Raw genomic sequence first — 27,895 nt, 5'->3', positions numbered from 1 at the left:
CTGCAACACAGGGTTGCACAACCAAATGCAGTTATAGTCCATGTTGTTATTCATTGATGATTTACCCACAGATTACCTTGTGCTTTGGGCAGATAAAGCTCATTTGGATTAAGAAGTGAAAAACTTTATTGCTAAGTCAACAGATAATTCTCATTCAAATATATAAGCATCCAGTTGTAAAACAGGGCACAGGTCAACACTTGTCAAAATAATCAACATAAATAATATAATATGGCAGCTAATTGAGAAAGTGTACTAAGTCAACTATAGAGCTAAATCCTTAAGTGATTAACCTGATGCCTAAATACAATTATCTGGCCAAAATTCTGAATGTTATGCTCCTGTAGGTCAGAGAGAAATGGCAGCTACGTATAATTTTGTATGCTTTGTGTACAATTTTCTCCAGCTCTTTCCAAATGTGTCTCCCTAGCTGTGTGCCCAGGCAGTATTCTGTCAGAATAGAAAAGCAAGAATAAAATCACCTGTTTTTAGACCTGAATAATCCCTTTTCTCAATAAGCCTACACTTCTTTGCATGCCTCATTAAAAGCAATCTCTAGCGATCTTTTTTTGAAGATGAAGGTGGTGCTGTACACTTTAAAAAAGAAGAGATTGTGTGAAACAGCTCCACCTGCTGGCCTTAAACAGACAGGTGACAGGGAAACATCTGCAGGAAGAGTTTAATATCTGCCAAGTGGATCATTTAAGTCACAACTTCCTGGTTTGATTAGATAATGTGTGTACTTTGCATTCTCAAGAACATAATATTACTGCTGAAAAGTAAAAAAACTAAAAACAACTAGAGAAGCGATCAAAATGTGATGGACTTATGTGCACATTGATTGGCATGGATGAATATAATTATATGGAAACGTATTGACCTTAATGTATTGGCTGATTTAACATGAGGTCTATGCCAACTAATTTACTTGTTCACTCTGCAATGCCACATTCTCTATAAATGAAACAGTTGAAACAGCATTGAAGATGCACTTTGCAACTTGAAGGATTCTGCTTGGCTTTGGTATGCATTCATGGAGAGTGTTAGGTCCCCACTATGGTCTAGGGGACCTGGAGACAATAACACACAACAACCAATAATAATAATGAGGGAGTCAGTGTAAAGGTTGACAAAAGGTTTATTCCTTGTAAACCTAACTGAACCGAAATTAAACAGAAATACTCTTTGTGTGAGGAGGAGGAGTCAAAGGAGATTGTGCCAAACAAAAGAAATAAGCATAACAAAACCAGGCCTATTTCTACATCTATCCTTTGAAACCAAAACTCAAACAAAAACCCTCAGAACTGGATAAAACAGAATACAGGGGTGGCAACAATCCGCTAACCTAGTGTATCTTAACATTAGTTACCTACGTGATGAGAAATGTACAGGGTACCCCAGACTTACCTAACTCCCCCACCTCTCAACACACACACTTTCACAAAGGTCAGAACAAACAAAGTAGAATTACTTTCTTAACAAGGCAGTCAATTGCAGGCTCCTTGATCAGCAACAGGCCCAGGGTGAGAGAGAGAAGACTTCCTGGGTGCCTCCTTTATGGTCGGCCCTGGCTGCTGATAGGCCAGCTGAGGGTGAGAGGATCCAATCAGCCATCAGACTCAGGTGCACAGGCAGATACCGATCAGCTGCTGATTAGCTGTGCAGAAGACAGGAGAGGTTTCTCAATACTCAAATTTCCCCTCCTCGACTCCTATCCTCGACTCCTCTCCTCGAGACTTGGTGCCGCCCACAGGAGATGCGAGCGGAGGACTGAGGAGGGGAACCGAGGAGAGAGGAGGGGAAGCAGCAGGCAGTTAGAGAAATGAGAACTCCTCTCCTCTGAGCGGTCATTTTAAAGAGACGTCCATTAATGATGACAGGAGGCACAGCAGCACTCTGATGGACAGATGTGTTCATGACCACTTATATATATTGACTTTGAGGCCCAATCCCAAACCACTCCCTCGACCCTACCCCTCCGTGACGGAGTGAACTCTGTTTGTAGCCACACTCGCAGCTCAACGAGGCTCCCTCCTGTCAGGTCACGTGGAGGGAGTAAATACAGCAGCAAGCTTTGGGACGGCCTCCCCCATAGACATATAAAGAGTGGCTTTTCCTTGGAGTGCCAGGTTCTCTCCTGCAAACAGAACACATTTGCAAACATCAGCATTGATCATTAGTTTTCATGATGCTCTGCATTTAGCCTTTGTTGTTCATTCAAGTTCATGGAGCTTTAACTCTGGTGTGATGTCAGCTGTACAGATAGATGAGGATTCAACACTTGGAAGATCTAATATTTAGTGGCTTTGTTTTCAATTCTCACCAGTTGGAGAACGATACCCGTAGACTTCCACCTCACAGAGTATAACGTATTTCCCCGTATTTTCTACACAGCAGTCTGCTCTGTTGGTGATGATGATGGAGGTGACGATGTAGGACTCCAGCAGGTCCACTCTCCACCAGAGGTTGGTCATCCTGCTAGTAGCGCTGCATGAACCATGATGATAGTTAGGTTCACGGCTTCCATCAATAGCTTTGTCTGCATCTCCATAATGGTCTGGATGACGCCCAGACTGGCTTGCTTTTCCACGCAAGGCCACATTTTCTATGAATGAGACATTTGAAATAAATAAATATTTGGTGGATGAAAAAAAAATGTAATCAATGAACCTGAAAAAATCAATGTTTTGCCATTTTGCCACACAACATTGACATATCACCTCCTTTTGAGTTCATTCGGTAAAGATGTTTGGAATCAGTCACTAATTAAAAATAAATAGCATCCCAATCAACAGCACTGGATATTTTATTGACACTATATCGTGAAAAATCCACAACACACACAAGTTTTGATTGGTCAATTGTTGTCTGATAGAGCTTTTTCAACAATAATGTTTATTTATGCCTCCATGAAAAATCTGTAATCTACGTGCATTTTCTTTTTCAAACAATTACCTTATTTACCAAGGGGTCAGTTCTCTGCTGTATGTTTCCTCTGGCAACACACTCTCACTCCATAATCAACCAGGAGCGACGTTTGGTCAGGGTCCCGGGCGTGCAGTTGTGACGTTCCTAGGCTCCTTCAGCTTCATAAAGGGACGCAAATAGCTTTCAACTGATTGCAATGTATTCCCATCTGCGGCGGGATTTGACGCTCATGGAAGCACGGCATTCGTTTGTGTCGGCTGCCCTTAAAGGCAATGTGAGCGTCCATTCCCATTGGATAACGGAGAAATGTACACCCGGAAGTAAGTATTCCCCTTACTGTCGATTGATTTTACAGTGATATCTGCACTACTCATCGACTAAAAAACACCAGATTATCCTTGTTAATTACACAACATTGATTGGTTTAGATTGTGTGCAATGCTTTTCTATTTTTCCCCTTCGATTCGGAGAAACAAATATTTTTTCGGAGTAAAGGATGGAAGAAGACACTACACTACCCAGAATCCCCAGCTATCGTTTAGGACTTCACCATCTTCTCTGTTTGACAAACCCCGTGATTAGTTCTCAAGCTCTGTGATTGGTTGACCTCCAACTGCATTCCATAATAAAAAAACATTTCATAAAAGATCAAATCATACTTTATTCAGCAGTGCTTGCTTTACTATTTGAAAGTCATCACATTAATGCATTGTAATAAATGGTTCGGCTGCATTAAATATATTACACATCTGTCCTAGTTCTTTATTTTTATTTATCTACAGTGATCGGGCTCAGAATAGACCGGAAACTATTCTTTTACCGTTCAGTTTGAATTTCACAATAAAGTTAGTTGTAATATTTTGTTTTGATATTATTGTTTTTTATTAACTACTAGACCGCTGGGTCATGTTAAGACCATCTTTTCTGTGTTGCTGTGGGTTTTTTCCATCGCTTTTGTGTTAAATATCAAAACAATAACTAAATATATCCGTTGTAAACTAAACCAGAAACAGCAGTATATTTTATTTTGTTAACATTGTGAACTTGACAGCTTTTTAACCGGAACCACCTACTGGTTAAAGCACGTTATTACACGTTTAGAGTAATGCAATGCAGGTAGATTATGTTGCTTTTTAATGACTGTTTAAAATGCCTTTGTCTTAATGTCTTTTATTATTATTAACTACTTGTTACTTGTTGCTAGGGACGCTGCTATCGATATTGTGTTTTGCAACATGTTCTCTATCTATGGCACGTCTCTACTGGGAGTTGTAGTTTTAAAAGACGTTTTCGTATTTCCCATAATAATAAGTTGCCAGTATACTGTGTACATCCCTGGAGGTTTAGGGGATAGGAAACACTCAAATTTAAAACATATACAGTAATTAATAAATGAGTGAAAATTGCTTGTGCCCTTAATGGGCAGCATTAATATATACCCACATGCCAGCTAAGGTCAGAAGAGCTTTATTTAACAGCTGGTCTTATGTCTGTGACCCCTCCTGTTGTTAATTGATAACATTACATTACATTAATTGATAAGCCTAAAACATGCACTTGTCAAGGTTCAGAGGCACATTTTGCAAATATGGCAGTAGCCATCGATCATCTTAAGATAAGATATACTTTATTGATCCCAAGTTGGAAACATTTGCGTTACATCAGCATGTGTAACAGTTGTAAATATGCAGTGGTGTTTATTTGTAAATCATTTAGTATAATCACACAAATTCTGTGTTTTATATTTAATAATTCTGTGTTCTTTATTTATTGATTGTTCAATACCTAAAAAAGGCCGGATATGAAATATCTATATACATCTTATAAGAGTATAATACATATGTATAATATCAGTTAAAATAAGTGCTTCAACATAGTTAACATTGCTGGAGGTATGCACAAATATTGATAGATGTCTTGTAATGCACTATTGAGGAACCTGCGACCCAAGTTTTTCATTCATTGCATAACTACACCGTTTGTGAATATGATGTCAATAAACCTTAGAAAATCTTGAAATCTTGAAAGGGATGTGCAAAATAGTCATTATATACAGTCTTTAATTAACTACTAGTAGAGAATAACGAGTAATGAATATACTTTTTAGGGATCCTATTAATATCTAATAATAAAAATAATGAAATTCAATAACATGCTTCAACCACCAGGTGTCCCTTTCTATCAGCTGTGCACCTTTATGGTGTAAATACAGCCTATCTACCAATTGGATCAAATATAAAATTCAGCCAAATTAGTGTTGATACTGCGAAGAGACGTGTTGTGTGAAAAGAAATGTAAGATGTTGTTTAATTTCTGATATATTTATGATCCACGTCACGTTTTCAGTGTTGGCGGCAGTTCCTCATGTTTGTCTAGAAGTCTTCTCATCAGGCCTCTATAATTAGAGAACTACGGTAGATATGTAATATTTAATGCAGCCGAACCATGTATTAAATGCAGTTATGTGATGACTTCAAAAGAGAAAAGCAAGAACACTCGGAATAAAGTATTATTTTTTAAATGTTTTCGGATATCATATCGCATTAACATCATATCCCAACATGCATTGCGGCTAAAACATCCAATCAACGAGCTTCAAGCTGAGGATCTTGGGTAATCTGTTCAGTGGGTGGTTTGTGGTGTGTTTCGCTCAAAATGTCCTTTATAGGCCTACGTCTGTTTCCTGTGACTTTATTTAGGGCTAAAAAGCGTGCTAAAAAGCCCAAGATTTTGGAATTAAACGAATAAATAAAAACAAGGATAATTATGTGTTATTGTTGAGTAAATAACAGCGTGTTATTTAGAAAAGAATAACAAATTAGTAGGAAAAAAAGATTTTAAAAAATACAGATTTCAGTATTTTGAGGCTCTGAGCCCCATTTCTTTTCCTCACAGACGGCAAAAAAAAGTCAGACATTATACGATTTCAAATAAAAAAAAAGAAATAAAAAGATAAAACACTGGCATGTAATTTACGTTAGAATAAATAGAATGGTTTTGAATAATATATGAGAGCCCTTCCCACTTTTGGGGAAACCAATGCTGTCATTTGAACGGCGATCAAGCCTGAAGCCACAGAGATCCTCTGTTACGGCCCGTCCACACTACAGCTTCAAAAGAAGCTTGGAGCTGGGCGTGTCTGAATCTTGGGGATTTTATTCGAGCACCGCGACCAACAACCAATCACATGAATGTCCCGCCCCCGGCATACAAAGCAAAAAACCTCGGGGATTTTATGCGAGCAATATATATATATATATAAACTCCCCAAACAGGCGAAAACCTACCAGTTTCACCCACTGTCTCTGCCACCTCCCTCCATGCCTGGTTCCTCCGGTTTGTATCCCAGTAAATAGTTCTGGTCGTAAAGAACCGGGTGATTTGCTACCGTAATTTCTCGTTTGGAATATGAGGAAATGAACTGCGGTGATTGGCTAGCGCTTGAACTGTCAGATTTGCGTAAACGGGATTTGATTGGCTGACGCTGGCTACTCCGGCGTCTCCGGCTGCAGAAGTTGAAAATTGTTCAACTTCTGCCGCCGGAGACGGCAGAGACGGACCGCTATGCTACCCACAATTCCGTTTGGCGAAAAGCGAGGCAACGTGACGTCACCCCATTCAAAGTGAATGGGCAGACGCGTTGGAAACCGTTTTTGAAGCTGTCGAAGCTGTAGTGTGGACGGGCCGTTACTGTCCTTTCTTCTTAGAGGAAGTTCAGAAACACGTAACTCTGGATTTGTTTTAATGTTTGAGGTGCAATAAACGACACAGCAGCTTTTTGGCATGTTAAAACTCTTATTTTCTGCCTCGCTCATGAGAGTAACAGCTGGCGAAATTACAGCCTCGCCTACTGATTTCAAATGTGTGCTCTAAAATGATATTTATAAATGACTATTATTACAAGCAAGCAAGACAATAAATGGCAAACATATGTAGAAAGTAAACGTATTTAAGATACGCATTTAAGATACGTTCATAAGAAACGTAACGTGGGAGAAAATATGTTTTTAGAAGATATGTAGAAAATAAATGTATTTGAGATACGTTCATAACGAACGTAACGTGGGAGAAAATACGTTTCTCGCTAACGTAATTGAGAATGCAGTTTAGTTCTGTGGGAACGTAATTTTTAAGAGACAGGGTTGCCATCATAAATTCTGACGAAAAATAAAAATTATTATTATTATCAGCTTTTTACGCTTCTTTTGGTATATTGCTTTTGGTTTATGTGGGACTTTTTTTTAGACAATTTTTGGTTTAATATGATTGCTATCGTAGCGTTGCTTTCGGCTGCTTAAATAAGAAAAACCTCAGATATCCCGGACTGTACGCTAGCTGCTCACCACCAAAGTACAGACACACACACATTTAATAACTAGCCGGTGAACACAGTGGAGCGTTGGAGCAGCTGAGAGCAATATATTTCCATCACGCGGAGACCAGTACAGAGTTCATCAGGTGGCCAAAAGATGATGAAAAAGACAAATGTTTGCTTGCATGTATGCCACAACTTTGTGAGTGACCAAAGTCCTGTATTTGCAATGTTTGTTCTGCTGCCCCAATGTGGCCAACAGTGCACTTTTTTAAAGCAACAAAACCAACCTTAAGTGAACTCAACAAAGTAATTTCTGCTTTTCTGCCAGGTGTGCTGTGATCACAAGTATCCCTGCAGGTGGTGCCGGTGCGTTTGATTGTAAGGGGATGGACGGTCGCTTCGTCAACATAGTCATCCCAGGACGGGAGGAGTTTCTGAGTCTGTGTGAGGTGGAGGTGTACGGCTCTCGTCTTGATTAAGTGAAGAACTGGAGAAGTTCACAATGCAAAAGAAAAAAACTAAAATCAATTCTTTCTAAAATCATCTCCTATACCTCATTCACACCAACGCAACTCCGGTTCAAGCTCCGTGCTAGAGCTTTTCAGGTTCAGAACCAGTTCTTCGGTTTAGCTCTGGCTCTTTTCACACCGCCCAGAGTCCGACTGGTGCTGCGTCATTGCGTCATGACGTAACCGTTTGCGTGCCTGCTTCATAAAGCCAAACCGCGCGGATGAAATCAGTTGCATTCATTTCTTATGGCTCTATCTGCAGCTTTTCCGGAGTCATTTCTGTGGTTTGGTCTATATTCTTATAAAAAAGTATAGTTTCAATAAAGGTTTTTTTAAAACACAACTGCTTCCGAGGTGGGTCTTATTTCTTAAGGTGGACTGAACCATGAGTGTGGAGTAACGTTGCATCTTTCATTTAATTTTATAATGAGTTATAATGAGAGGTGATCAACGTGAATGCTCAGGTTCCACCTTAACACGCAGACACGTTGCTTCACCATGAGCAGAAACCTCTATATATACAGTCGAGTCTATGGCAGAAACACTGAAACTCTGAAACTCTTGTTAAGTTTCTCCATCGTTGTGTACAAACTGGATAAAACGCCGGCTTTTTGTTGTCGTTCAGGAGTTGATCCTGCCTCTGCCCCCGCCTCGACGTAAGCGTGACGTATGCAGTGCTTTTTGCTCTGGCCGGACAATTTTTTGGTGCTTGAAACGAACCGGATTCCGGAGCTAAGAGGCTGCTCCGCTGCGGTGTGAACAGGAAAACCCGGTGCTTTTCAAGCTCCAGCTCTGAACCGGCCCTGAAACACCGTTGGTGTGAATGAGGTACTAGAATGACATTGATTTCATTTTGAGAATGTTTATAGCCCTACTTGCTTACATATTATACCAGGGGTATTCAACAAAAATTCAACGAGGTCCAGTTAGAGAAAATGTCCCCATGCAAAGGTCCGGAACATCAAAATGTCTAACTTGCTTTATGAATTAGTGTGATATATTGAAGTAGCCTGCAGCTTTATCAACATCTGCATGTCATCAACAACTGACTGCCAATCAAATAAAGAAAGTACAATTCAAAACCAACAATATTTATTGTCAATTAACATTGAACTCTACAGATATACACTAAATACTGTGTAATGTTCCTCTCGGATTGCATTTAAAAATAAAATAGAGAAAATAAATAAAATGGCTTTTGAAAATGTGTGCATCTTAAAAGTGCTTGATTTTAGATAAATAAAATAAAGTGTAGCAGCAGCTTGAGTTTCCCTTTTTCTTTGTTAACCGTTTCACATCATGACTTAACAGTTTCAGACGATTATAGAACAATATCAGTCTTTACACATCATAACAATTGAACAGTTTTAAAGTTTCTCTTTCTTTCCCTCTTATATTGCAGTCCCTCACTCACTTGTTTGTGTTCAGTGCGAGAATTGAGCTGGAACTTGTCCTGCCAGGATTTTAAATCTGGGCTGAAATGGTGTCAGGGCCATTCTCATTCACACATGCAGGTGCTCATTGGTTTGCCTGGACCGATATTTAGTTTCATTATTTTGATCCTGGTGGACTGATCATATTGGGCTATGAGACTGTTTATTTGACCTCAGTTCTGACTTGAGAGGGAATGTTTGGTCAAACACTTTGTGTTTTGTCTCATTGTGGCGTTTCACATTGGCAATTTTAATGTCTTTCATTTTTGTAAAGCACGTTGAATTGCCTTGTGCCTTACTACTCTGCATTTATTTAATGCCTTTAGTTATTTTACAGCCAACCGATGAGAAGTCCCCGAACAACTCAATGGAGCCGAGATCCGCATTGGAGATACTCTTGTAAACAATGGTGCTCACAATCCCAGGTAATTTACAAGTTTTTCTCTGTCAAGTTTTCCCTGGCGCTAAATTTGTTTTTGGATTAAAAATGTTGTCTGCATGAAGTCAATATTTACTGGTGGAGATTGCATCAACATTGCACCAAATGACCACCCAAAAAAAACCTCTGACTTGACTTTTGCTTTTACACAGGACTTGTACACCTTCTTCGAATGTGCTTGTCTTATGTCATAAGAAAACAACTGATACTTTGTTTCTATCAATCATTTAAGAACAGTGAAAGCAATGGTTCTGAAGGCAAGTTTTTATTTATTTATTAAATACAGATAAATATTAAAAAAGACATCTGAAAGCTTTCTTACCCAAAGTTAGATCAGAAGATCAATCCCCATCATGTCTGTCAGAGTGGTATCTTGATAACTGAAGGGCCACAGACAATATTAAAGTTCACACAACTAATGTATGTCTGGAGGCCCAAACAAAGTGTCCTCTGTATGCCTGAGCTGTTTATGTGTTTTTCTGTAGAAAGCATTAATAACAAGACTTCCTTTGGCAAAAAATACAATAAGACAGAAAGAGAACCTTGTTAAGGCCGTACAGTTGTGTTTCACAAAGAAATCGGATATTTACAAAAAGGTTCTGACAGGGCACAGTTAGAGGCAGTCTATTTGTTTGGCGTAAAAAACACAACTCTTTCTGTCATTTTATAACTGGATTAAGAATGAAAGTGTGCCTGCTGAAAGCTGAATGATATGCAGTAAATATTGTATTTCAAAGCTTCCAAACATGGGAAGAGAATTTTCCAAAGACTCTTAAAACACTGCTGGCCTCTAAAGAAACATTTCAACAACTTTTGAAAACTACAACTACAGCAACATGTGGATTAATGAAGTTTAATATAATCAAGTGTTGAATCAGACTTTAGTTCCACCTGGAGTAAATCCACAAGCTACCCTGCAGTATACAAAGTCATTCAAACTAGCTGCACCTTCACCAGCTTTGAGAACACTTTCATGATCAATCATTATAAAACATATCATATATATTATTCTGAAATGGACCAATCTGCACAATCACTACTTTCACTTTTGGTTCTTTAACTATATTTTGAAGATAATACTTTTTCTACTTTTACTTGAGTAACATTTTGCATGAAGGACTTTAACTGTAACAGAGTTTTCCTACACTTTGGTACTTCTACTTTTACTTAACTAGAAGATCTGAGTACTTTTCCCACCTCTGCACACAGCATCATATAAACATATGTTTCTCTTGCATTTGTAGCTATAAGACAATATATATATATAATATATATGTCAATGTGATAAACTATATCCTCGTTAAATGAAACTGTTGGATCAGTGCAGTTATCGCTCTGTGATTAAAGCAATGGTTGCGCAAACATGAACTCATATGAATGTTTCATCAGTTGTCCTTAGATGACCACTGGAACCTTGATCTGCTGACTAGAACTGGGTTCATGTGCCTGGGAGTATACTACATGGCATTCAGTGATTGGATGCTGATCATGATTATTGATTGACTTTGGGGGAAGATATCAAACAAATAGCTCAGCTTTAAGGGTTTTTATCTACAGACACTTCCTGAAGTTCTGAGATCAAGTCACTTCGACTCAGTTATTTTGTTCTCAGCGGGAATCAGGGTAAGCATTTCAATTCTCATTCCTACTATTTTATTTTAAAAATATTTTATGTTTCAAACATTTTGTATTAATATTAATATTTTGCAGCGGTGGAAGAAGTACTAGGCTCCTTTACTTAGGTAAAAGTACTAATACTGCAATGTAAATTACTCCATTGCAAGGAAAATACTGCATTGAGAATGCTACTTAAGTAAACGTTTTTAAGCATGATATATAAAAGAAAACTCTAAATCCCAAAAAATCTTCACATTTGAAAAGCTAGAAGTGTGAAAAAGTTTACACCCTAAAATGTATTAAACAATTAGTAAAAGCAAAAACTGAAATTCTGGTAAATAATCTGGGGAGATTTACTCCTGGGATGAAACCGGAGGTCACAAGTAATGAAATGCACTTTTCAGTGACCTCCCGAAAAAACGACTGACAGACTTCAGCTCAACCAAAACTCTGCAGCTCTGCGGATAACCAGAACTAAGAAGAGAGAACACATTAGTCCAGTTTTAGCTGCTCTTTACTGGCTTCCTGTTTACTTTAGGATTGATTTGAAGGTCCCCCTCCTGACATATAAGGCCCTAATGGGCAAGAACCTAGCTATATTGCTAACTCCCTTGTCAGCCACAAGCCGTCAAGAACACTGTGTTCCTCTGCGGCTGGTTTGTTAGAGGTTCCCAGAAACAGCCGTAAAAAGACATTTGGTGATGCAGCTTTCGTTAATTATGCCCCAAAGCTATGGAACAAAAATACCTAGAGACATCAGGGATGCCTGCTCAGTGGAAGTCTTTGGAAAAAAAACTCAAAACATATTTGTACAATTTAGCCTTTTAGGAAGCAAACTCCTGCTCTCTGCTGCAGTTTCTCAATTCACTCTGGTGCATTTTGACCTGTCACCTGATTGTGTGTTGCACTATCCTCCTTTTAGGGGACCTATCAGGCAGAATACACTTTTTGATGTCTTTCATACATAAATACGTGTCAGGGATGTTTTGTATCTTGCAGACAGGTTACGAAAAATCAAGTATTCTCAGAGAAGGAATATCCAATCAAAGTCAAGGATTTAACCAAGCTCTTCCCCATTGTTAATTATTTAAAGTAATATTATTTGTTGTTCTTCGTGAAAGGTCTTCATCATAAAGTATACATTCAAATTGCAGCTTTAATTTTATTAACAGTTGTATTAGTCCGGCAGTGGCTCAGTCAGTAGGGGCTTGGACTGTGAGCCGTAGGGTCGCTGGTTCAAGTACCCGACCAGACCTAACTATGGAGTGTGGACTGCTACTTGGAGAGGTCCCAGTTCACCTCCTGCCCTGCTGTGGTGCCCTTGAGCAAGGCACCGGACCCCCCTTCCCCCCTCACTCCCATTGCTCCCCGGGCGCTCTACAATAGCTGCCCACTGCTCCTAGCACTAGACTCCTGGCACTAGGATGGGTTAAAAGCAGAGAACACATTTCACTGTGTGCTGTGTGCTCTGCATTTGTGACCATTAAAGAGTGGTTCATCCCTCCCAATTCTATTTTATTAAATATGTTCAACTTTAACCTTTACTTCCCATTGGTCAAAGACATAAGGGGCGGGATCATGGTCTTAACCTGTTAAGCCCCGGCGGGTACCCTGTTTGTTTTTTTCAGGACACTGTGTCTCAGGGGATCTTAATATTTAAGAACCTATTAATGTGTTATACCAGATTAACGGAAATAATCTCAGCTAATTGACGATATAAACCATTTTTACCAAAACAAAACACAAGTCTCATAAGAAGCATCTAAATGACCCCTTAGCGAAAAATGCTAACGGACATTGGCACAGAACTCAAGATAAAAGTACCCTTATTACTTATCGTAGCTGCACATACAAGATATCCAATTAAAGCTGAGGTTCCACAGATTATTTAAGTCTATAGTATCATCACTGAGTGATCTGAATTTGCGACAGGGGAAGCAAAGACAGACATCACAACACGTACCTTTACGTAGCTTCTAGGGAGATCGTCTCACCGTAGCTGTTAAACTGATCAAAATACGTGTCCAATGGCATTAAAACGAGAAAAAACGCGGCTGAATCGGTTAATCCATAGGTTGATAAAGTTTCTGTGAAATAATTGGAATTATTTATAATCCATAATTCCATTTTTATGTAAAAATCACAGAGCAAAAGTTAGCTGCTAATGGTAGCCACCAGAGTGGCTGCTGCTTCCGGTCTTGGCTATGCGGCAGTATAATACACACACATGACCAAATAAGGACTATGTGGGAGTTCCCCTCGATTCCATTGGCTCTGACGGTTAGAAAGAGATGTCACATGTCAAAATCCAGCAGGGGGAGCCAGAGATATGAAAAATCCACCCAAATGGCCCCAGAAGAGTTTTTTTGCTAAATCTGTCTAAAAATGTCAAATATTACTTGTTTTGCATCAATCTTGATACATGGTACTTATTATATGTTGTACTTTGGATTCCTAAAGCTTTTAGTCTACTAACCCATCATCTAAGGTTAGTTTTCACTATAAGTACAAAATATATTTTGGACGGACACTATCATTTACAGTTTTTTTACCATGTTCAATCTGAATTTTCTTTAAAATAAAAACATCTATATTGAAACTGACTTTTCTACATCCAACTGACAGTTTTATCATTACTTTGAGAGAAAAGACTATTAATGTAACCCTTTTAAAAGGGAAGATATGGTCATTTGTTCTGGGAATGTCATTTTCGAGCCTGAAACCTGAAAAACAGGCTCAGGTGTTGAAATCGAACTATTTCAATACACTTAGATCTGATTTTCATTTCTTAAATGATGACTTTCAGAAATAACAAAGAAATGTATTTTATGTTAAATATGTTCTATTGATGACTACCCTAGGTCTCATCCAGAATGATGAAACTCAGTGTTTTCCTTCTCATGCTCCTCATGGAGACGTGCTCTGCCTCCACTTATCGTGAGTATGAATCGTTAGTATATGACGTCTTCACTATAAAACATAACAGGGAAGTGAATGTAAGGCTGACCATTAGCAAGAAAAGCATGTTTATACAAAGTAAGTTTAATTGTCTAGATCAGTGGTTCCCAACCTCGTTTACCCCTTGAGCTGGTCTCCATTCTATAAGAGAACCACTGGTCTAGATTATAGCTTTAGCTCCAAAAAAAGAGTTATGTAATGCATAACATATTGTAATCTCACTGCTCACATTAGATACTGTATGTGTTGCTGCTCCAATAACTAGTTATTGTTATTGTGGTAATACTGTTTAAATGTAACTGTGAACACATCGCCATGTAAGAAATCCCAGCAAAGCGACACAAACAAATACAGAAAACACATTAAATCTCCAATTTATCAGCACGTGTTCAGTGTTTGGAAATAAAACAATGGATAGACATAAAAACACTGATAAACATCTGTATCAAGTTGGCAACACGTGCATGCTGAAGCAACATGCTGCACATTCAGAAAGCGTAACCCAACTCACAATGGAATAGTTTTTAATGATCACCGTTCAAAGGTAACAATAATGTAGCTTAAACCATTTTCCAATGTGTGTATTATAATTATATATTCAACTTTCTCTTTACTAGAAAACGTGGCATTGCGCGGAAAAGCGACCCAGTCAAAGATTATATATGCTTCCACATATTACCACGTAAGTGGAGCTGCCAGCAACGCTATTGATGGAAACCGTGAGAATAACTTTGATTATGGATCGTGCAGCCACACTACTACAGAAAGCAACCCCTGGTGGAGAGTGGACCTGCTGGAGCCCTACATCGTCACCTCCGTCATCATCTCCAACAGAGGAGACTGCTGTTCAGAAAGGCTTGACGGGGCACAGGTCCACATCGGCAACTCTTTAGACAACAATGGTGCATCAAACCCAGTGTAAGACATTTCCTGCACACATTTGATTCATTTGTTTTGTGTAACTGTCTGAGCATTTTGTTTATTTTCTCCTCTCCCCTGTTAACTGCTCACCACCAGTAGACAGAGGTGTATTAAGATGCTTTACTCGAGTACAAGTACAGATACCCTAGTTTCTAAATATTTCATAACAAGGGAAAGCCCTGCATTCAAAATGTTTCTTAAGGAAAAGTACAAAAGTATTATCAGCAAAATGTACTTAATGATTAAATGTACATATGTATGTGACATTTCTAGATATATTCATGCTTTAAGAAGCATTTTACAAGTTGAATTGTATTTATATGATTTGACTGTTTTGAACTGTAAATGTACTACCCACCTCTGCCAGTAGATTCTCATAGAAACTGTTCCTAAATGTTTCAACCATGTCATTTTACTTATTTGCATTGCTTATCAGAAATATAGGCAATGCTGAAGTGCGTTAAACTTGCATCGTCTTTAATATCTCGCAGTGGGTGCCCCCCTGATTGCAAAAAGGAGTCAGATTGTATAGAAGTCTATGATGAAATCACCAGTTACCTTTTATCTAACTGCTGAAGCCTTAGGGGTATAACATGTCATTCATGTTCTTCTTTCTTTCTCACTTTTGTTCTCTTTCTTTTAGGTCTGGTACAATTTCTACAGTAGAGGGATTGAACACTCTGACTTTCACTGATCGTGTGGAGGGACGCTATGTGACTGTGCGTATACCGGGTAAAGGAAAGGTCCTTACCCTCTGTGAGGTGGAAGTCTACGGGTACCATGCCCCAACTGGTGAGGGTTTGAGATCTTACATAAATAATGTATGATTTCCATCCAAACAAGGAACTCTCATATCAGCCAAGTGGCTGAAAAGTGAACTCAATGCAGAAGTGCCTTAAACCTCCATTCTTTCTAAAGGTCTGATTGTGTAGGAGTCTATGAACATTTTTCCTGCAACTCACTTGATTTATTACTGATGGAAAGAGTGTAACTATTAGTTTATGATCTCAATTGTTTGTTTCAAGTCTTCTTCAATCCAGCATGATGTTCAAGTTGTAAAATATGTTGCCATTAATAGGAAAAAGAGAAAGGATGTACCAGCCTCTCATGTCACTTATGATTACTAAAACAGGTCTTATTTTATATAAAGTTTAATTTGACAAAACTGACATTTAGTTCAACTTAGTGCAGTTGTAGTTATATATAACTTTAACTATAGACTCAATATATTATAGATTACAGTATAATTACTTTAATTCCTCTTTTCCAATAATAAATAATATATGGTAGTTATTTGTTTACATATGGTGGGGTTATCCCTTTTATGTCCTTCATCCTGACGGCAAATTAAATCAAATGTTTTGAGAGTCATGGTGAAACAGAATAATAAAAAACAATCTGCATCAGGAGTCATACATGTTATTGATTTAAACTAAATCGTTGTTTTGTTTTTTTGTTGCAGAAGAGAACCTGGCCATTCAAGGAAAAGCCGCACAGTCATCAGTGTTTGAGACTGGCAATGCATATAAGGCCATTGATGGGAATCGGGACTCCAACTGGGGTCAGAGTTCCTGCACTCACACAAAAGATGATTTGAACCCCTGGTGGAGGCTGGCTCTGCCCAAAACACACAAAGTGTTTTCTGTAAAGATAACCAACCGAGATGCATTCCACGAACGACTCAATGGAGCCGAGATCCGCATTGGAGATTCTCTTGTAAACAATGGTGCTGACAATCCCAGGTAACTTAAAGCCTGTCCTATTACAATACTAATATTAAATAGTCACTAAATTGGTATTTTGTTGGAACACGTTTGAGGAACATTATTCAGTTTTTCTCTCTCAAGTTTACCTGGTGATACATTTTGGATTAAAAATCCTTACATTGCCAAGAAATAGGATTGGAGCGGGAATACCCTTCATGTATGAATGATTCCTCCAATGTGTTCTGATCTGATCACAGAAATGGACAAATACCAAGGTCGCCAAATTAAAGGCCTGACCGAGGGTCGTCCATTGTGATTCTGTGACATGAGTTGAAAACATTTATTTAAACATTACTGAAATATAAATATTGTTCATTATCAAGACCTTATTAAAAGATCTGCAACCAACATTCTAACCAAGTAAAGCGCAGAAACCTAATGACGCTTTGAGTGCATGTTGAACTTAAAATGAAAAGCCTGTTACTTCAATAAACCCTTCCTGAGGTTAATGTAGTGATTTCTGCTTCTTCTACAGGTTTGCTGTAATCACCAGCATCCCGGCTGGTCAAACCGCTGTGTTCCAGGTTCCCAACGGGATGGACGGCCGCTATGTTTACATAGGTATCCCTGGAAGAAAGGAGTACTTGACCCTCTGTGAGGTGGAGGTGTATGGCTCTGCACTGGATTAGCATTCAATGTAATGTATTTGCAAAGATGCTGTAATGTGTACACAAAGCATCCAAAATAAAATGTGCATCCTAAATTTCATTGTTTGCTTGACGTCAAGATTTACTGGTGGAGATTGCAACAAAAGTCTGCCTTGACTTTTGCTTTTACACGGGACTTGTACACCTTTTGGGAATGTAAGAACAGTGAAAGCAATGGTTCTGAAGGCAAGTTTTTTTTTTTTTAAATACAGACAAAATAGACAAATATTATAAAAGACATCTGAAAGCTTTCTTACCCAAAGTTAGATCAGAAGATCAATCCCCATCATGTCTGTCAGAGTGGTATCTTGATAACTGAAGGGCCACAGACAATATTAAAGTTCAAACAACTAATGTATGTCTGGAGGCCCAAACAAAGTGTCCTCTGTATGCCTGAGCTGTTTATGTGTTTTTCTGTAGAAAGCGCCCTCTCATGGGGAAAGCCTGCAATTGAATTAATGTTTTTTTTTTTACAGTGGAATTTGGCTGTCAGTTGGCTTTCAGCTAGCTTTCAGTTGGCTATCCCATAGCTGGGAGAGGGAAACCTAAGTGAGTTCATTAGTAACTCTCGGGAAGAATTATAAATTATAAAAATAGCGTACTACAGAAGAATCTTTCCCCAGATCAACACTGTGCAGAACAATAGAAGAAGTCAGATTTTGTCAAGTTTGCAAAGGGTATTGCTTCACAGTATGTGGACATCGATGATTGGGCCTGCCAGACAAAATGTACTTCTTAAGCCAAAGTCAAAGAACATAAATTCCTAACATTAAGAAATAATACTGATGTATGAACAGCATGTCTTTGAAAACACCATTTCCGAAAGTAAAGATTCTATATGACAGAACCAAGGGAACAATAAAAAGCTAGGAAACCTTTTGGCGTAATGGAAACATTGCTGTATGAAAACAATGCAGCAGTAACGATGGTTGGCAACAGTCCACAGATACTGAGAAGTCAGGGCCGAAATGTCCAACCGCTCAGTGAATCAGAGCACCGCAAAGAGGGGGGACCGTTGGGCTTCGAGTAAAAAGCAGCAATGGCAGTGACTGATCAAAACCTAGTGAAAGATCAACAGGTGCTGAACTAGTCCATCTCACGGTGTTATCTGAGATCTTTGGAGACTTTGAGAACTTTGTAGATGTCGTTGGAGAAGACTGTGGTGAAGCGGGGTCGTGAGCTTCTGGACATGTGGGTGCAAAGGGGAACTTTACCAACGTTTTGGGAATCCTCAATGTCCCAGATCTCTGGCATGCTGCACCCGGGCCTGAGCGAAGAGAAAGGAAGACAAAGTTCATGAGAATTACACACTATTTGTCCTGAAATTCAAGTCAATTTAGATATTTTAAATGATTATATATAATATATATACATAACCATGTCCTAAAATGCACACATGAGTGGTTACCATCAAATACAGAACACAGGCTGCCATGATTGAACCATACAGAAACACTCGTTCCAGCACCAGTTAAAGAGGCCCTATTGTGCTTGTAGGGGGTTCCCCTCTTCTGTAGTGTGATATATAGGTTGTTGTGCCACATTAGAGGAGATAGAACTATGAACCTGAACATTTACATAATATTTCCTCTTTAGTGCAAAATACAATCCAGAGTTTAACCCCGGATCAAATGCAATGTAAATACTGTTATATTATATTTTACTATATATGTTTTATTATTGTTCTGCTTCGTCATTCTATACCTTACGGGGGGTTCTGAATAAATCTGTGATTTTTGCAAATTTCGGTGCATCCTCCTCGCTTCTTTCTTTTCTCCCTTTCCCTCTCTGCGCTACCTTTTTTTTTGCAGGATGGAGTCCATCCTTCCACAATAATTAACCTTGCCGTCAGTTTCAGTCGGTACAGTCTACACTAATTTTAAAGCATGTGACTTCAAATGTCCACTGAAGCTTCTGCTACGCCGATGAGATGATTAAATGATAGAAAATAAAATAATTCACCTCAGTGCTCCACATAGATCTCATGTGACCTTCACGCGTTGTTTTTCACTGTTTAAACTTCAACTGGTGCTCTTTGAATTGCTTCATCATCTCTTCTGCAATGGTTTAATGTTTTTTTTTCAAAATGGAGAATTTGCGCCACCTGCTGCTTAACTCGATAAACAAAAATGAAATGTATTTTATTGGCTATTCACTAGAGATACCATTTGAACGTACACCCGTCAGCCAATTAGAAATAAGTATTTTCCATGGCTTACTCAACTCAACAGTTTCACCTGCCTGGATGCCGGTGATTAACCAAAACCTGCTAGAAGAAGCAGAAATCACACTTTGCATGACGTCAAGATTTACTGGTGGAGATTGCAACAAAAGTCTGATTAAAAAAATTGGCAAAATTATTGTTTTGTCCAAAATACGCATTTAAATAGCCTAATCAAGAGACTAAACACGAGCCCATTGAACTTTACTTTGTGCCCAGTTGTAGGCAGTTAAACAAAACATTTGTAAAAGTAGAACACACTCAAAATGCACTTAAGACCATTTACTTTAGATCTCTAAAATAGAGCCCTTATCTCTCATTGTTTTTTTATGTAGTACTTGAAGCAGCTTTGGCCAGATCACAGGGGGATTTTTATGTTTTATAACAAAGATATGACATGTAAGCATAGCTCCTACTTACGATAGGTGTAAGCTGAGCTCGTCCCCAGCAGGAGAAGCAGAACTGAAATGTGGGTCATTGCTCTGATGGTGACAAACATAAAAGTTAATTACATGACTCAATATCAATACATGTGTGAATCCTTAAATGTCAGTGCAGAGTAAGTTCACAAAATATGAAACAACCCTTCAAACTATATACCCAAAAGCAACAGTATTCAACAACCACACACCTTGACTTTATTCAGAAGAAGACGAGGAGTTGCTCTTTATGTTGTGTTGATGAATATGATTTGAATAGGACATCACAGGGATATTTATGTGCACATCTTATCGTGGCACATTCTGTCGTTTGTTGAGGATTGACCATCTATGGCTTGTTTTTGTCCTTGTATGTAGATAAGGCTTATTATGTGTATCAAGCAGGGATCAGCAACTATTTACAACGTTATATTCATGATAACAGGCAGACAGACAGACAGACAGACAGACAGACAGACAGACAGACAGACAGACAGACAGACAGACAGACAGACAGGCAGGCAGACAGGCAGACAGACAGGCAGGCAGGCAGAAAGGCAGACAGACAGACAGACAGGCAGACAGACAGACAGACAGACAGACAGACAGACAGACAGACAGACAGACAGACAGACCGGCAGGCAGACAGGCAGACAGATAGACAGACAGACAGACAGACAGACAGGCAGACAGACAGACAGACAGACAGACAGGCAGACAGACAGACAGACAGACAGACAGACAGACAGACAGACAGACAGACAGACAGACAGTCAGGCAGACAGACAGACAGACAGACAGGCAGACAGGATAGACGGACGGATAGACAGACAGACAGACAGGCAGACAGACAGGCAGACAGACAGACAGACAGACAGACAGACAGACATATTATTACATTAGTTAATACAAGTGTATTACCTTAAGCTTAGTTGAAAAAAAATGCTGATGAAGAATGCAATATGCAATAATATAAATATGCAGGTTTGCATATTTATATGTGTCTGTCGATTGTGTATATATAGGATATACATATTTGTATATTTGTATTCGGGATTGTTGGAAACATTTCTTTGATCTCTCTGTCTGTACACACAAACTGAAAGATTGACAGTAAAGGTGACTTTGACTTTGTTTATGATTTGTTTTTCTTTTATAAGCTACGCCTTGTTTTTAAGACATGGCGCAACAGTTGTGTTCACCTGCTGTTTATTGTCAATTCCACACAAAATATGGTCGTACTTCCTGGTCAGATAAAAATAAAACACCAGAGTTAGAAAATATTGATGTTGCTGGTTTGCTGCCAGGTGGATCTCATTGGGCCTAACTCCCCGGCTTGATAAGGTAATGAGTGTTCTTGGCATTCTCAGGAAGGTTAGATTGCTGCTGAAAAGGCATTCAGTTTGAAACCACATGAGGACAAAGTGGGAGAGAATAGGTCAATAAATATACAAAGGAAAACTAGAGAAGCACTGAAAGTGTGATGGATTGCTTTCAACAATGGTTTACATGAATATTATGAAAACTGATTGACCTCGATTGATTGTGTGAGGATTTTGATATTATGCGATGGTGATCCACTTTAATCTTAATAAGATTACGATGATACATCTGATGGACTTCTGTACACTCTGATCGACATTAATGAATAATGATATGAAATATGATTTACCTTAGTGTGTTGGCCAAATTAACACAATATGTTGAGGTGAGATGAAACTGCAGAAAACAACGGAGGGGTCTAGTAAAGTTGTGGAGATATATTTTGACCCTTGAAGGATGCACCACCAGCTAGCATTAGCAAATGTTTAAATAGTTTTTTTATAGAAGGATACAACGCAACATAAAATTAACTGGAATGGTTTATCACAGAGTTGTTATTTCTGCAACTATACACAGAACCTCATTAACATTTGAAATAACTGCCAATCTTCTTATGACTTGCCAATTTATAGCGTATATGAATATTTCTAAAGATGTTAACAGGCCGGTGAGTCCGACTGTATTTTATGTTAGAGTTAATACACATGTAGCTTTAATAAATGTGTCTTTGCAGAGGAGAGCTCCATTAGGAACAGGAAATGCATGCAATTAGCCGTTTCTTCATTTTAATGAATGCAGTTCAAATCTGTGTTGACCACGGCTTGATATTTAACTCATCAGTTGAAACTTTATGTAAATTGGCTGCAAGGAAATGTGTTTAGGGTGTCCAGCAATAACAGACACAAGGTCATCACAGGCTAGATTAACTTGTACTTTTTACGCATAAGATATAACTTTAATAATAGTTATTTTTTATTTATTTATGCATCCATGCAGAAAGATGTGTTTCAGATTGTTCATACAGAGTTTTAGTTGGAAACCTTTACCTATTGAGTCAAATGTTACTCAAATCCTTTTTGTTATTCTGCAACACAGGGTTGCACAACCAAATGCAGTTATAGTCCATGTTGTTATTCATTGATGATTTACCCACAGATTACCTTGTGCTTGTGGGCAGATAAAGCTCATTTGGATTAAGAAGTGAAAAACTGTATTGCTAAGTCAACAGATACTTCTCATTCAAATATATAAGCATCCAGTTGTAAAACAGGGCACAGGTCAACACTAGTCAAAATAATCAACATAAATAATATAATATGGCAGCTAATTGAGAAAGTGTACTAAGTCAACTATAGAGCTAAATCCTTAAGTGATTAACCTGATGCCTAAATACAATTATCTGGCCAAAATTCTGAATGTTATGCTCCTGTAGATCAGAGAGAAATGGCAGCTACGTATAATTTTGTATGCTTTGTGTACAATTTTCTCCAACTCTTTCCAAATGTGTCTCCCTATCTGTGTGCCCAGGCAGTATTCTGTCAGAATAGAAAAGCATGAATACAATTACCTGTTTTTAGACCTGAATAATCCCTTTTCTCAATAAGCCTACACTTCTTTGCATGCCTCATTAAAAACAATCTCTAGCGATCTTTTTTTGAAGATGAAGATGGTGCTGTACACATTAAAAAAGAAGAGATTGTGTGAAACAGCTCCACCTGCTGGCCTTAAACAGACAGGTGACAGGGAAACATCTGCAGGAAGAGTTTAATATCTGCCAAGTGGATCATTTAAGTCACAACTTCCTGGTTTGATTAGATAATGTGTGTACTTTGCATTCTCAGGAACATAATATTACTGCTGAAAAGTAAAAAAACTAAAAACAACTAGAGAAGCGATCAAAATGTGATGGACTTATGTGCACATTGATTGGCATGGATGAATATAATTATATGGAAACGTATTGACCTTAATGTATTGGCTGATTTAACATGAGGTCTATGCCAACTAATTTACTTGTTCACTCTGCAATGCCACATTCTCTATAAATGAAACAGTTGAAACAGCATTGAAGATGCACTTTGCAACTTGAAGGATTCTGCTTGGCTTTGGTATGCATTCATGGAGAGTGTTACGTCCCCACTAAGGTCTAGGGGACCTGGAGACAATAACACACAACAACCAATAATAATGAGGGAGTCAGTGTAAAGGTTGACAAAAGTTGTATTCCTTGTAAACCTAACTGAACCGAAATTAAACAGAAATACTCTTTGTGTGAGGAGGAGGAGTCAAAGGAGATTGTGCCAAACAAAAGAAATAAGCATAACAAAACCAGGCCTATTTCTACATCCATCCTTTGAAACCAAAACTCAAACAAAAACCCTCAGAACTGGATAAAACAGAATACAGGGGTGGCAACAATTCGCTAACCTAGTGTATCTTAACATTAGTTACCTACGTGATGAGAAATGTACAGGGTACCCCAGACTTACCTAACTCCCCCACCTCTCAACACACACACATTTATCAAAGGTCAGAACAAACAAAGTAGAATTACTTTCATAACAAGGCAGTCAATTGCAGGCTCCTTGATCAGCAACAGGCCCAGGGTGAGAGAGAGAAGACTTCCTGGGTGCCTCCTTTATGGTCGGCCCTGGCTGCTGATAGGCCAGCTGAGGGTGAGAGGATCCAATCAGCCATCAGACTCAGGTGCACAGGCAGATACCGATCAGCTGCTGATTAGCTGTGCAGAAGACAGGAGAGGTTTCTCAATACTCAAATTTCCCCTCCTCGACTCCTATCCTCGACTCCTCTCCTCGAGACTTGGTGCCGCCCACAGGAGATGCGAGCGGAGGACTGAGGAGGGGAACCGAGGAGAGAGGAGGGGAAGCAGCAGTCAGTAAGAGAAATGAGAACTCCTCTCCTCTGAGCGGTCATTTTAAAGAGACGTCCATTAATGATGACAGGAGGCACAGCAGCACTCTGATGGACAGATGTGTTCATGACCACTTATATATATTGACTTTGAGGCCCAATCCCAAACCACTCCCTCGACCCTACCCCTCCGTGGCGGAGTGAACTCCGTCTGTAGCCACACTCGCAGCTCAACGAGGCTCCCTCCTGTCACGTGGAGGGAGTAAATACAGCAGCAAGCTTTGGGACGGCCTCCCCCATAGACATATAAAGAGTGGCTTTTCCTTGGAGTGCCAGGTTCTCTCCTGCAAACAGAACACATTTGCAAACATCAGCATTGATCATTAGTTTTCATGATGCTCTGCATTTAGCCTTTGTTGTTCATTCAAGTTCATAGAGCTTTAACTCTGGTGTGATGTCAGCTGTATAGATAGATGAGGATTCAACACTTGGAAGATCTAATATTTAGTGGCTTTGTTTTCAATTCTCACCAGTTGGAGCAAGATACCCGTAGACTTCCACCTCACAGAGTATAGCGTATTTCCCCGTATTTTCTACACAGCAGTCTGCTCTGTTGGTGATGATGATGGAGGTGACGATGTAGGACTCCAGCAGGTCCACTCTCCACCAGAGGTTGGTCATCCTGCTAGTAGCGCTGCATGAACCATGATGATAGTTAGGTTCACGGCTTCCATCAATAGCTTTGTCTGCATCTCCATAATGGTCTGGATGACGCCCAGACTGGCTTGCTTTTCCACGCAAGGTCACATTTTCTATGAATGAGACATTTGAAATAAATACATATTTGGTGGATGAAAAAAAAATGTAATCAATGAACCTGAAAAAATCAATGTTTTGCCATTTTGCCACACAACATTGACATATCACCTCCTTTTGAGTTCATTCGGTAAAGATGTTTGGAATCAGTCACTAATTAAAAATAAATAGCATCCCAATCAACAGCACTGGATATTTTATTGACACTATATCGTGAAAAATCCACAACACACACAAGTTTTGATTGGTCAATTGTTGTCTGATAGAGCTTTCCAACAATAATGTTTATTTATGCCTCCATGAAAAATCTGTAATCTACGTGCATTTTCTTTTTCAAACAATTACCTAATTTACCAAGGGGTCAGTTCTCTGCTGTATGTTTCCTCTGGCAACACACTCTCACTCCATAATCGTCCAGGAGCGACGTTTGGTCAGGGTCCCGTGGCGTGCAGTTGTGAAGCTCCTAGGCTCCTTCAGCTTCATAAAGGGACGCAAATAGCTTTCAACTGATTGCAATGTATTCCCATCTGCGGCGGGATTTGACGCTCATGGAAGCACGGCATTCGTTTGGGTCGGCTGCCCTTAAAGGCAATGTGAGCGTGCATTCACATTGGATAACGGAGAAATGTACACCCGGAAGTAAGTATTCCCATTACTGTCGATTGATTTTACAATGATATCTGCACTACTCATCGACTAAAAAACACCAGATTTTCCTTGTTGATTACACAACATTGATTGGTTCAAATTGTGTGCAATGCTTTTGAATTTTTCCCCTTCGATTCGGAGAAACAAATATTTTTTCGGAGTAAAGGATGGCAGAAGACACTACACTACCCAGAATCCCCAGCTATCGTTTAGGACTTCACCATCTTCTCTGTTTGACAAACCCCGTGATTAGTTCTCAAGCTCTGTGATTGGTTGACCTCCAACTGCATTCCATAATAAAAAAACATTTCATAAAAGATAAAATCATACTTTATTCAGCAGTGCTTGCTTTACTATTTGAAAGTCATCACATTAATGCATTGTAATAAATGGTTCGGCTGCATTAAATATATTACACATCTGTCCTAGTTCTTTATTTTTATTTATCTACAGTGATCGGGCTCAGAATAGACCGGAAACTATTCTTTTACCGTTCAGTTTGAATTTCACAATAAAGTTAGTTGTAATATTTTGTTTTGATATTATTGTTTTTTATTAACTACTAGACCGCTGGGTCATGTTAAGACCATCTTTTCTGTGTTGCTGTGGGTTTTTTCCATCGCTTTTGTGTTAAATATCAAAACAATAACTAAATATATCCGTTGTAAACTAAACCAGAAACAGCAGTATATTTTATTTTGTTAACATTGTGAACTTGACAGCTTTTTAACCGGAACCACCTACTGGTTAAAGCACGTTATTACACGTTTAGAGTAATGCAATGCAGGTAGATTATGTTGCTTTTTAATGACTGTTTAAAATGCCTTTGTCTTAATGTCTTTTATTATTATTAACTACTTGTTACTTGTTGCTAGGGACGCTGCTATCGATATTGTGTTTTGCAACATGTTCTCTATCTATGGCACGTCTCTACTGGGAGTTGTAGTTTTAAAAGACGTTTTCGTATTTCCCATAATAATAAGTTGCCAGTATACTGTGTACATCCCTGGAGGTTTAGGGGATAGGAAACACTCAAATTTAAAACATATACAGTAATTAATAAATGAGTGAAAATTGCTTGTGCCCTTAATGGGCAGCATTAATATATACCCACATGCCAGCTAAGGTCAGAAGAGCTTTATTTAACAGCTGGTCTTATGTCTGTGACCCCTCCTGTTGTTAATTGATAACATTACATTACATTAATTGATAAGCCTAAAACATGCACTTGTCAAGGTTCAGAGGCACATTTTGCAAATATGGCAGTAGCCATCGATCATCTTAAGATAAGATATACTTTATTGATCCCAAGTTGGAAACATTTGCGTTACATCAGCATGTGTAACAGTTGTAAATATGCAGTGGTGTTTATTTGTAAATCATTTAGTATAATCACACAAATTCTGTGTTTTATATTTAATAATTCTGTGTTCTTTATTTATTGATTGTTCAATACCTGACAAGGCCGGAGATGAAATATCTACATACATCTTATAAGAGTATAATACATACGTATAATATTAGTTAAAATAAGTGCTGATAGATGTCTGGTAATGCACTATTGAGGAACCTGCGACCCAAGTTTTTCATTCATTGCATAACTACACCGTTTGTGAATATGATATGTCAATAAACCTTAGAAAATCTTGAAATCTTGAAAGGGATGTGCAAAATAGTCATTATATACAGTCTTTAATTAACTATTAGTAGAGAATAACGAGTAATGAATATACTTTTTAGGGATCCTATTAATATCTAATAATAAAAATAATGAAATTCAATAACATGCTTCAACCACCAGGTGTCCCTTTCTATCAGCTGTGCACCTTTATGGTGTAAATACAGCCTATCTACCAATTGGATCAAATATAAAAGTCAGACGAATTAGTGTTGATACTGCTAAGAGATGTATTGTGTGAAAAGAAATGTAAGATGTTGTTTAATTGCTGATATATTTATGATCCACGTCACGTTTTCAGTGTTGGCGGCAGTTCCTCATGTTTGTCTATAAGTCTTCTCATCAGGACTCTATAAATAGAGAACTACGGTAGATATGTAATATTT

The 27,895-nt window shown here is 38.6% G+C and overlaps 3 protein-coding genes across 4 annotated transcripts in view; 1 reads left to right on the top strand and 2 right to left on the bottom strand.

Annotated features, from left to right (window-relative positions):
* The window catches only part of LOC307046642 (fucolectin-like), a 41,901-nt gene extending 27,805 nt beyond the window's left edge, over window positions 1-14,096 (bottom strand). Inside the window, exons 1-3 of one of the 2 annotated variants that reach the window (XM_079693108.1) lie at window positions 13,205-14,096; window positions 2,324-2,605; window positions 1,472-2,137 (exon numbers count right to left, since the gene is read on the bottom strand). The gene's annotated coding sequence lies outside the window, so the exon portion shown is untranslated. The remainder of the gene's footprint in view (window positions 1-1,471; window positions 2,138-2,323; window positions 2,606-13,204) is intronic. The other variant, XM_079693109.1, reaches the window with a different exon arrangement.
* The window catches only part of LOC307046635 (uncharacterized protein), a 29,047-nt gene extending 11,453 nt beyond the window's left edge, over window positions 1-17,594 (top strand). The window contains exons 2-6 of the mRNA XM_079693099.1: window positions 14,103-14,178; window positions 14,817-15,117; window positions 15,764-15,912; window positions 16,583-16,862; window positions 17,362-17,594. Coding sequence (XP_079549225.1) covers window positions 14,115-14,178; window positions 14,817-15,117; window positions 15,764-15,912; window positions 16,583-16,862; window positions 17,362-17,515 — 948 coding nt within the window. The 5' untranslated portion in view covers window positions 14,103-14,114 and the 3' untranslated portion in view covers window positions 17,516-17,594. The remainder of the gene's footprint in view (window positions 1-14,102; window positions 14,179-14,816; window positions 15,118-15,763; window positions 15,913-16,582; window positions 16,863-17,361) is intronic.
* A 5,095-nt stretch (window positions 17,595-22,689) lies between these two features.
* On the bottom strand, window positions 22,690-27,302 carry LOC307013567 (fucolectin-like). The gene is made up of 2 exons (XM_079640978.1): window positions 24,898-27,302; window positions 22,690-24,711 (listed from the first exon to the last, which is right to left on the bottom strand). The coding sequence occupies exons 1-2, from the start codon at window positions 25,046-25,048 to the stop codon at window positions 24,617-24,619; spliced, it is 246 nt and encodes an 81-aa protein (XP_079497104.1). The 5' UTR covers window positions 25,049-27,302; the 3' UTR covers window positions 22,690-24,616.
* Between the last annotated feature and the right edge of the window lie 593 nt (window positions 27,303-27,895).

The sequence above is a fragment of the Notothenia rossii genome (assembly GCF_949606895.1).
Source record: "Notothenia rossii genome assembly, chromosome: 7".
Taxonomy (NCBI): Eukaryota; Metazoa; Chordata; class Actinopteri; order Perciformes; family Nototheniidae; genus Notothenia; species Notothenia rossii.
This window is presented reverse-complemented; position numbering and strand designations above follow the sequence as displayed.